Source organism: Onychostoma macrolepis, chromosome 12 (assembly GCF_012432095.1).
Source record: "Onychostoma macrolepis isolate SWU-2019 chromosome 12, ASM1243209v1, whole genome shotgun sequence".
In the NCBI taxonomy this organism is placed as follows: Eukaryota; Metazoa; Chordata; class Actinopteri; order Cypriniformes; family Cyprinidae; genus Onychostoma; species Onychostoma macrolepis.
Window position 1 is genome coordinate 16,688,678 of NC_081166.1, and position 11,523 is coordinate 16,700,200.

At 36.9% G+C, this 11,523-nt stretch overlaps 1 protein-coding gene across 2 annotated transcripts; it reads right to left on the bottom strand.

Moving 5' to 3' along the window:
• Positions 1-462: 462 nt before the first annotated feature.
• On the bottom strand, positions 463-9,547 carry aco2 (aconitase 2, mitochondrial). Of its 2 annotated transcripts, none has more exons than XM_058794375.1 (17): positions 9,422-9,547; positions 7,933-8,075; positions 7,473-7,731; positions 7,233-7,325; positions 6,777-6,935; positions 6,506-6,656; positions 5,479-5,583; positions 5,299-5,390; positions 5,107-5,212; positions 4,835-4,992; positions 4,644-4,717; positions 3,774-3,885; positions 3,389-3,667; positions 3,124-3,315; positions 2,903-3,035; positions 2,699-2,820; positions 463-1,848 (listed from the first exon to the last, which is right to left on the bottom strand). In XM_058794375.1, exons 1-17 carry the CDS (start codon positions 9,512-9,514, stop codon positions 1,714-1,716), a joined length of 2,406 nt encoding a protein of 801 aa, XP_058650358.1. In that variant the 5' UTR covers positions 9,515-9,547; the 3' UTR covers positions 463-1,713. The 2 variants fall into 2 exon arrangements, with proteins under 2 accessions (XP_058650358.1, XP_058650359.1); XM_058794376.1 differs by lacking the exon at positions 9,422-9,547 and adding an exon at positions 8,468-8,489.
• Positions 9,548-11,523: the final 1,976 nt, after the last annotated feature.

Consider the following 11,523-nt stretch of genomic DNA (forward strand, 5'->3'; position numbering starts at 1 on the left):
TCAGTCTTCAGTCGACCAATCAGAGCGCCCACAATAAAACAGGCGAGATCAAGGTTTTGACGCGACGCGGTGTAGATGTGGTGCTTGTTATTCATGTTTTAAATACTGTAATCGAGGAATTAACAATTTTACCGCATATAAGATTTTAACTGCATATAATAAATACGTAATTACATATTTTGTGCCTCAGGGGTTTTCTCAAACTGGGGTTAGGGGACCACCACGCGTCCCCAAGGGAGAGTGTGTAAAAATATGCAAAAATAGATAAACAATAAATAAACTAAATAAAAATTATTTAAATCATTCAAACAGTTCAGTACTATAGGGAGTACAAAACAGTCTACTCAACGTAATTCAAGCTTTTTACACACTTCTAAAAAAATAATTTAAAAAAATCAAAAAAAAAAAAAAAAAAATCACAGTATACATTTAATCTTTACACACACACAAAAAAGGACAAAATTATTTTAAATGATTTTTATTTTATAATCCACTGTGACCAATCATCATTCATTTCCTCAAGAACGAAAAAAAAAAAATAATGAAAATAATGGAGTTATAATTAAGAGGATGTGTTTGTGGGGTATTGCAAGCAGCACGAAACCCATTATTCCTTTCACAGAGCTGAAAACACATCAAAGACGGTATTCTTTACATTTACTGCACTGGCTAGAATTCATTTAACAGTAAAAGTTCATCTGAGGAGGATGAATGTGTTGAATCAGACAAAGCTAGTCATTTACTGCTTGGTATCTTGAAAGCAGCTGCTATAGTCTGCTGATCAGAGTGATTGACATCACTGCTTTGACATGGGTATGGCTCTGTTTGAAAGGGGAAAAAAATACAACCCTACAAAAAAGGGCACTCAAATATACAGGAAAAGTGCTCAAGAGATTGGAGGTCTGATTACTGATCCATTACTCAATAACTCGTCCAAAACACTTAAGATAATGCACATTGGAGATTCTTTGCACGTTTATAAATAAGCATTCAGTTTAAAACGTTTATAAACTTGACCTGTGGTGCACTCAGTACCAGACACATTTGACAGTGGTGGTGTGATGACAAGATCTGCCAGGGTTTCGAAGAATAGGCATTGACAAGTCACTCTGACTCACAGTAAGAATAGCTACATGAACAATAACCGGTCAAGTTTCAAGCTTGTGTGGAGGAGAACAATAATTATGAATGTTTGATCATTTCTGCTAACAGAATCATGTAAAGTAAAAGATAATCCATTAATAAAGCTGATTACAGGACAGAAAATTCACAAGCAGCTCTCATTACAGTTCAGTGTAATATTACAAACAGCAGAAATTAATAATCAACAGTTGCCTGAACACAGATATTTGGATGATTTTATGAATTAAACTCTGGTTTCTCCCACTAACAAGCATGCACCTAGCTTTTTTTTGTAAGCTAACTTTTTTAAATGAACCATTCTGTAATACACACCGACCAAGCTTGTAATTTATAAGCATTACAGTTACCAAACTTAATAACTTTTATCTGCACTGCAATGTATTATATAGCTTTGAACAGTATTGACATGACTTGTCTATGCAACACAGTTTTAAAATGTATTTTATGTATTGTGTAGAATTCAGATCATAATTACATGAGTATTTAAACCTTTCATACACATACCATATTCTCCTGTTTGAAGCATAACCCATTCCCTTCCCAAATATGTATATTTATAGCCAATCACGCTTATTTCTGCAGCTCCTTCATTCTGTTGAGGGCGGAGCCAGCCTTGAACCATTCAATCTGGGTTTCGTTGAAGGTGTGGTTCAACTCGATGGTTTCCGAGCTCCCATCAATGTGCTTGATAACGGCCTTTAGGGGCTAACGGAACAATAAAATAAAATCATAATGGAAATTACCGGAAATATAAGGAAAGGTAGTTACCAAGCAAACATATTTTTCATCATTCTTAAAGTAAGTGTTCTATTATTACTTTAATTTTTTAAGTAATTCAGTTTGTTTACTGTAATGTCATGTGACCACTAACCAACATAAACTCATGACCATGAGAAAAATAAATGTCTAAGGCCTCTAAATTTTCAATGATAACTCAAAAACCTCAAGTACACTGTCAATCAGACAACAGGGGGCATATACTTTTTTAGCAAGTAAAAAGGCCTGTTTGAATAATTCTGAAAAATGCCACATTTAGATAATAGTACAAGTATTTATTGCTGTGAAATCAGGCTTTTGAGAAGACATAAAACTCACTGTTTAATTATCATCTTACTAAGCCATTTTACTAAGAAATTCAGAGTGACAACTGATATTTTTATGCATCTTATGCAAGTAGTATGTTATATTGATAACTGATATACACTACAAGCCATCAGAATTTCATCTTACTTTTTGGTCATATAAATATCAGCAACTGCACCAAATTGCATATTTTTGCTCAGGTTGGACCTCTAAATAACAATCAACCTTTTAAAGACTTTGTATAAAGGTTCAATAAGCTATTCCTTAATTTAAAAAAAAAAAGATCATTTGGATTTTTTTTCTGAATTTTATTTAAATATCTCAGACTTTACAGAGTTAAATTAAACATTTTAGGTCAAAAGGGGTTTGGCTGATTAAAAAAAAAAAAAAAAAAGTTTGGGAATCCCTGGCTAACACAAACCAGGAAAGAGGTATTTCAACTAGAATCATGAATAAACAGAATCATTCTTACCTTTCCAGGGGCAAAGCTCTTAAGCCCTACAATGGAGAGTTTATCATCTGGGCGGATTTTGTCATAATCAGCAGGGTTGTTGAAGGTGAGGGGCAGCAGGCCCTGTTTCTTCAAATTAGTTTCTGTTGACAGACCAGACAGAAGAATTCAAATCAATTGCTAAATGAAGCTTAGCTTTAAGGGGGAGGAATATTTCACACTCACCATGGATTCTAGCAAAGCTCTTCACAATAATGGCCCTCCCTCCTAAATGTCTGGGCTCCAGAGCAGCGTGCTCTCTGCTGGAACCCTCACCATAGTTCTCATCTCCCACAACTACCCATGAAACATTGTTCTTCTGCAAGTGGGATATTACAGGACTTTCAGAAACCGTTAAGAATATAAATGCTTTCAGTAGGCAGAACACATCATGATAAGGTTCTTACTTTGTAATGGCGGGCAACATCAGGAACACCACCAAACTCTCCAGTCAGAAGGTTGCGAATTTTATTGACGGCATCGTTCTCAATATTAACCGCACCAATGAGCAGGTTATTGGAAATGTTATCAAGGTGGCCACGGAACTTCAGCCAAGGACCGGCAGCACTGATGTGGTCGGTGGTGCACTTTCCTTTCACCTGACAAATAGAGTTGCATTATTCAGAGTTATATTGAAATCCTACATTTCAAACATCTATGACTAAAACCTACTTTGATGAGCACTTGGAGGTCCTCAAGGTCGTTTCCACTCCATTTGTCGAAGGGCTCTAGCAGCTGCAGTCGGTTGCTCTGAGGGTTGACCTCTACTTTTAGGCCAGACCCCTCAGGTGGAGGGTGCTGGTAGGTGTCCTGACCTGGGTCAAAGTCACGGGCAGGAAGCTCATCTCCTGTGGGCGGCAGCAGTTTAAACTTCTCTCCGTTGGGGGCTGTGAGGAAGTCAGTTTCAGGGTTGAACTTCAGTGTGCCTGCGATGGCAAGGGCTGTGACGATCTACAAGGCAAAAAATTATATGAAAAAGGGAGAGAATAAATCAATTTGCAAGATTGCAAAAAGGAAAGGGTCAGAGTGCGTCACATTTAAAAACAGGTGAAAGTACCTCTGGAGAAGTGACAAAAGCATGAGTGGCAGGGTTAGCGTCATTTCTGGCTGTAAAGTTTCTGTTGAATGATGTAACAATGGTGTTCTTTTCTCCCTTCTTAACATCACGTCTGCAAGAAAGATTTTATTGGTTTATGATATGGCTTTATTACATAACTTTAGTACACAGTTCTCTGAATTACTTGACCCTGATTGGTCAATCATGGAACTGAGGTCAAATATTTTTGTATAAAACTATGTGGCTTAGGTAAGGGCAAAAATTCTCCAGAAACGGTTTTACATGTCCATTTAAAACCCTAGGATTTCTCCCTAGAATGAAATGGGGCGTAACTGTAACTGTCACTGTCTGTGTTATGTTCTGATTCGCCTATTTTTCAGTGGTCTTTTGCATTCACGAGATTTACATAAGGAGGAAACAATGGTGTTGGAGGCTCACGGTATGTCATTTCCATGTACAGAACTCTTATTATTCAACTATGCCAAGGTAAATACAGTTTTCCATTCTATGGCACCTTTGAATAAATACTGTTCTTTTGAATTTTCTAATATTTAATGAAATTAAAGCATAACATATTGTCTATGATTAAACATAATAAGAAATGTTTTTCAAGCACCATATCAGCATATTAGAATGATTTCTGAAGGATCAGGTGACACTGAAGACTGGAGTAATGATGCTGAAAAATTCAGCTTTGCCGCCACATAAAAAAGGGTTATTTTAAGTTATAATAATACTTCACAATTTAACTTTTTATTGTATTTTGATAAAATAAATGCAGTCTTGGTAAGCATAAAGTACTTTTCAATGAAAATCTGTAATGTCGAATTAAGACCTTACAAAAACCATCTACAATGACAAATACTTTACCTGTCCCACTGACCAATGCAGGGTCCACAGGCATTAGCCAGGACAACCCCACCAACATCCCTCAACACTTTAGCCTGCAGGTAAAGAAACACATTCAATTATTCAATGCAGAACAATCCAGTCATTTGGACCTAAACACTGAACACAATCTTGAATAATAAAACTCCAGGGCTCTTCAACTCAAGACTCACATAGCCATCTCGCTCGATTGTGGCACGAATCTGCTCGGACCCAGGGGTGACTGTGAACTGAGCTTTGCATTTGAGTCCTTTGTCAAGTGCTTGTTTGGCCAAGGAGGCAGCTCTGCCCATATCCTCATAACTGGAGTTGGTGCAGCTTCCAATCAGACCTGTAATGTTCAGGTAGAGAGAATGTGTTTATGAAAGGGGGGCGTTTTATTGAATAATGACCATAAAAAGTCTATATATGACCATTCAAATGAAGTAGACGCTAAATCACTGACCAACTTTAATCTCCAGGGGCCAGCCATTCTTCTCAGCAACAGAGCCGATGTCTGAAACAGGGTGAGCCAGGTCAGGAGTAAATGGGCCATTGATGTGAGGCTTCAGCTGCAAGGGAGTGTATTAATAATTAATACTTTTTTTGTAACTTTAAGATACATTCAGCCCACTTACCCAAATTGACCTGCTCTTACCTCACTTAAATTAATCTCAATTATCTGGTCGTAATGACAACCCGAGTCAGGTACCAGCAGATCTTCGTTCTCATTTGATAAAGCAGCAATTTCTGTGAGGGATAAATTAAATGAGGGGCTAACCTTTTTTAGTATGAGCTAAAAATTATCCAATAATGGTAGTCTATCTCTGCCACTTACCTCCACGACCTGTCTTCTCTAAATATGTCTTCATACGGTGGTTGTAAGGGAATACAGAAGTGGTAGCTCCAATTTCAGCACCCATATTACAGATGGTGGCCATTCCTGATTAGAAACCAAAAGAATTTTCAGTTTTTACAATGATTGTCTCGACTGCATGAAAAGTGCATCTCCATATGCCACTCACAAAACATTTTAGCCTTGACTTTCCACATGCTGACAATTAATAGCGCCTAAAATTGGAGGCAAACTGGTAAGTTGTTCACTTGAGCGATGATTGCTATGTTTGCATTATCTAAGACACGTGATCTGAGAGAAGTGGCAATGCCAAGAGACATTAAGCAGATTAAATAACTAAACCTGTCAACTTTTTCCAAGTCCTGTTGGGTGAAACGTTTTGACTGAAACTGACATCCCTGACAACAGTGTAGCATAAAAACAACAGCAATTTGAAAGTTAATTATACACTATATACAGCCACACTACAACTATAAACAGTCCAACTGGACTTTGCACATGTGTTTCACAGATTTACAAGCTATTTTAATACCGTTTGTATTCCACTTAGCTGTTTTTCCTCACTAAATTTTAGGAAGCAAATTAACATATGTACTGTCAGCTAACTACCATCCTCTGAGGAATCTAATTCCATCTGGACAATAATGTCTGAAAACTTCTCATTCATTTTGACCTTCTTTGAATACCATAACTAAAGCTAAATTTATCATTGCATGCCCTGGTGCACTGTAATTATGTATTTAGACCTTTCATTATGGATGTAGACGTTTAGTCTACAGTTGGTAGTTCAAGTACTGCTAGCATTGACTAACATAAAGAAGGAAAGTTCAATTCAAAATATTCATTGTAGTACCAATTACAGGTGGGATCCTTAACTAACTTAATTAAACCACAATTTGTTTACATCAATGAGTTTCATCATAACGCTGATATGAAGGATGATGTATTAAATGATATGATGACATTAGAAAATTAAACCAGTCTAAATATTCCTTGAGCAAGTTTTCACCTGTGCAGGAGATAGAGTCCACACCAGGGCCGTGGTACTCCACAATGGCACCAGTGCCACCCTTCACAGTCAAAATACCAGCCACTTTAAGGATGACATCCTTTGGTGAGGTCCAGCCAGATAATGCGCCTGTCAATTTCACACCAATGACCTGGAAAAGAAGATATAACCTGTAAATGCTTCCATTTGCCTAACTTTAGATAGAAAGTGTTTTTTTTTTTTTTTAAATAAATACACAAATATACTCATAAAAAAGAAAGTGGCAACTCACGTTTGGACACTTCAGCTCCCAGGGGATTCCTGCCATGACATCAACAGCATCAGCTCCACCAACTCCAATGCAGATGGAGCCCAGACCACCACCATTAGGGGTGTGAGAGTCTGTACCAATCAACATGACTCCAGGGTAAGCGTAGTTCTCCAAGATAATCTGAAAAAGGATTTTTAATATCCATATTGTTTGCCTGTAACAAATACAAACTGCATACTGTGATCAGCTAAGAACAAAAAAGGAAAATAATTTTTTCCCCCCAATGTAATATGACTGACCGAATTTTTAATAATTTAAATGATATAAAACTATTTTATTACTATTGCATTAATACTAGTGCACCATAATATAATATAATATAATATAATATAATATAATATACAGTAGTCACTGACCAAGCACCCAAAACAAAACTCAAACTGGTTGACAAATAGTCACAAGTTTTATCTCCAGTACCTGATGGATGATCCCAGAGCCAGGTTTCCAAAAGCCAACACCATATTTAGCCCCAGCGCTAGCCAGGAAGTTGTAAACCTCTTGATTCATTTCCTGGTTCACAGCAGAGAAAATTAATTAAATAATGCATCAGTGAAGAATGAAAGTGACTTACTGTACAAATTTGAGCCTAATGACACATATCCAGAACAATCACATGCGCATTGTACCCTTTCAACATCACTATATAGCATTGTTCACCTTTGCCCTCTGTAGATCCTGGGCTCCTCCGATCTGGGCCTCGATAAGATGGTCACAGTGGATGGTGGACGGCACTGCCACTTTTGGGAGTCCACTGCTGATGAACTGCAGCATGGCCATCTGTGCTGTTGCATCCTGCATAGCAACTCGATCGGGTCGCAGACGCAAGTATGTGCGTCCTCGAACAATTTCCTGTCCAACCGGGTCATCCAGATGGCCATAGACAATCTTTTCTGACAGAGTGAGTGGCCGGTTGAGTCTGGAGGATACGATTTCACATGTAAACACTTGGAAAAACTCACAAGACTTTTTAAAAAACTAACCAAGCGCCGAAAAAAAAAAAGTTAAGAGTATATTTTGTCCCCAAGAATAAAACAAATAGCAACTGAGTACCCCTACAAAAGATAAGGAGGACAGAAGCAAATAATATTGAGTGTAAAATACTGTAATGCTATCTGACCTTTTGCTCACAATGTCAATATTTGAGCGAAGCTTGTCATAGTTGACGGAGGTGTTTGGCTCAAAGCGGCTCATGGTCACCTTGGCCTTTGCGTTGAGAGCTGCCGCCACATGAAAGCGTCGGGCACCCTGACCCAGAGCGAGCTGAAATAAACAAACAGGGAATCATAACATAACTGGAACACCAACTGACAAATCAAACAGTAAACAACTACTACAAACAGGGTTCCAATACCTTTGACCCAATTTACATTATTTTTCTTTCTTTTTTTTTAAACATAGACATTGCTCTCTCAATGAGAAAATTGCATTGGATTAAATACTTTTGAGCATTAAATAGATTATTATATAATATAGATTATTAAATATAATAATCTATATTTTCTAGAAAGCAGTTTATGACTTCTGGGGAGTTTTTTTTTTTTTTTTGGTTCCATGTCTTCAGGTCTGGAAATGAGTTGTAAAATCCCCTAATATTTTCAGTTTCCATGTGACAGTGATACATTTCAGTTGATATACACAGCAATTAAACATACATGTAGTCAACCCTGACCAAAATATTGTCATTCCTGTGATGCCTTATAACAGGGGTGCCCAAACTCTGTCCTGGTGGGCCGGTGTTCTGCAGAGTTTAGCTCCAACTTGCCACAACACACCTGCCTGGAAGTTTCTAGTATGCCTAGTAAGAGCTTGATTAGCTTCAGGTGTGTTTTAATTAGGGTTAGAGCTAAACTCTGCAGGACACAGGCCCTCCAGGACCGAGTTTGGACACCCCTGCCTTATAATAAAACCATGACAGCATCAAGGTTAAGTATTTTTTTCAACCTCATGTGTTGTGGACACGAAAATGCTCCTGAATTGTTCGTACTGCCTACATATGTTTTATAAGCTCATACATACATACATATATATATATAAAAATAATGACATCAATATGGATTCCAAGTGTAATTCATAATGTAAAATCGCAGCTGCTCACTTTACTCAAAATGATCAAACCTCAGGTGTGAGGCTACAATAATTCTGAAATGCATATAATAATGCTATATAGCTAAAATAATAACATTTGTCTTGTATATCGCGTCGTAAGCAGCGGTGTTGTTAATCTACATCGCCAGCGCGGTTATCCTCTCTGCGCCGTTTTAACCTTGTGTTCACCTTGCGACTAAAACCAAACACCCAGACAAGAAAAATCCACAATAGGTGAATCCATAAAATTGCTCTAAGTATTTCTGGTTTCGTGCTTTGGCTGTCCTGTATTAAACAGATGGAAATAAAGATTAAACGCCATCCGCGAGGCGCAGCGGCGCAAACGCGTCTGCTATGACATCCTTGGCCACAATGACCTGTGAACACTTCGTGTGCAGACTCAGCACGAAAACAATCGGTGCACCTCAATCTGTCAAGCACAGCTATGAAAGGCATTAATTAACGAATTAGCAAATGCAAACCATGCGTGTAGGCAATATAAAGCGTAGGTTTTCATGTACCTGAAGCCGGGCGACGGTTAAGCAGTAGGTTGCCATTTTGTTCACTGACAAAGATGTGACGCTGGAAGATGACGTGCGGGTATAAGAACTCATTGTCTTGGAAGGATGTCGAAATATTTGGATCTAATTGTGTCTAGTTTTGAAAGACCAGCAATTTAAGATGTTCATATTTTTTTTCCCTCAGCATTTTTTTAACACAAAATATGTCAACAGACAGGGAGAATAACAGTAGTGGTCAGTTCTAGTAATATATTATCCAGGTGTTTATTTCTTGCTTTTAGGACCCTGTCTAAAATTATACGAACATTTCTAAATTTCTATTTGTGTGCCAGCCTTTTTGTTTATTTAACATAACCATAAAAGTAATACAATCGAAGGCAACATCGTCTTTATACAATATACATTTATTTAAAATTATTAAAAATATAACGTTAAACATAGATCAATAATATTTAAGAAGCCTAACACTCCGTTTGTTCACATTAGATAGCCTAACTACGTTAGTTAACATGAACTAATAATAAAAATCACTTCTAAAGCATTTGTTAATCTTCGTTAACACATTTGGTCTAATATATACTTGCCTTTGAGGGTTTTTTTTTATCGTTTATCTATCCTAAAAAATGTTATACTAGGCACATTTGTCACTTATGGTCATGTTGTACTGCGTCCAGTAGGTGGCAGTAAAATGCTGCGCAGCCTTCAATCCAAAACATCAGAAGAAGGAAGTTCGGAGGTCATAGCATTGTTTTATAGTTCAAAATGTGACCCAGTCGCACGAAACCAGTCATAAGGGTACATTTTTTTTTTTAAATTGAGATTTATATATCATCTGGAAGCTGAATAAATAAGCTTTCCATTGACGTGTGGTTTGTTAGGATAGCACAATATTTGGCCGAGAGCAAAGTCCCTCTAGCCTTTGGCTGACATACAACTAACGTTAGGCTTTTTGAAAATCTGGAATCTGAGGGTGCAAAAAAAATCAAAATATTGAGAAAATTTCTTTAAAGTTGTCCAAATGAAGTTCTTAGCAATGCATATTAGCCTACTAATTAAAAATTAAGTTTTGATATATTTATGGTAGGAAATTTACAAAATGACTTTACTTTATGTACTAACGTAATGATTTTTGGCATAAAAGAGAAATCGATCACTTTGACCCATACAATGTATTTTTGGCTATTGCTACAAATATACCCGTGCGACTTATGACTGGTTTTGTGGTCCAGGGTCACAAATAAGTGAAATAAAGAATATCAACAAAATACAAAATTCACATGTATGTAAAATTAACAATGTTGTCATTTTTTGTGAATATAAAACTTTGCCAGAAAATGAAAAGAATATAGTTTTGTTTTTCAGCAAAAAAGTTTTAAAAATAAAGTAAATTGTCATAAGGTTATAAAAGTTTTTTGTTATGAGTTTTTTCACCATTTTAAGTTGCAAAAAGTACATTTATCACAAACAGTATGAATGTGTTTCTACAAGGCTAATAGTTTTATTTAGGCCTATGTGGTAACATCTATGAAAATTACGTTGTCTTTGACTGCTCCCTTTGCCAATTATGTTACAAACGTCTTCTTTATGACATGCATGACTTTATGACTGGATTGTTTGTTTGGAATTTGCCCAGTGTCTCACTAACTGACTGCATTCATTCTTTCATGATTGCAAAACATCACCCAGATTAGATTTTTTTTTGCAGGAAACAGGCTGGAGTTGTAATTTGAAGGCAGTGTTGACATAATCTATTTTTACCTTCTGCTGTTTTGTTTTAAGGGGCCAAGCACTGAAGGTGCTGTAGCTTCTAGTGTATCTGTTGGTATTCCCCACTGGCAGTCAATGGCAGCCCTATAAACCATATAGGCTGCATGAAAATGAATAAAATGGTACACTGATGCAGGTGGTCCAAATTGTCCAATTATTACCGAAATTGGAACAGATGATCACTGGACAGAGCACAGAAATGACTGAACAGAATTTTGATATTGATCATTAAAAGTTATGATGATGCAAGCTTAACAATATTGTCCAAAATTTGGATCAGAGGCTGTGTATCAGAAGATTTATGTCTGCATATTCCAATTGATTCATGCAGAATC

Excerpts from the sequence above, each read along its gene's own strand:
- aco2 (XM_058794375.1), bottom strand. The coding sequence starts at position 9,514 with ATGAGTTCTTATACCCGCACGTCATCTTCCAGCGTCACATCTTTGTCA. Across the intron at positions 4,993-5,106 it reads GCCCCTGGAGATTAAAGTTG|GTCTGATTGGAAGCTGCACC; the intron begins GTCAGTGATTTA and ends TGAACATTACAG. Across the intron at positions 3,886-4,643 it reads TGCATTGGTCAGTGGGACAG|ACGTGATGTTAAGAAGGGAG; the intron begins GTAAAGTATTTG and ends TCTTTCTTGCAG.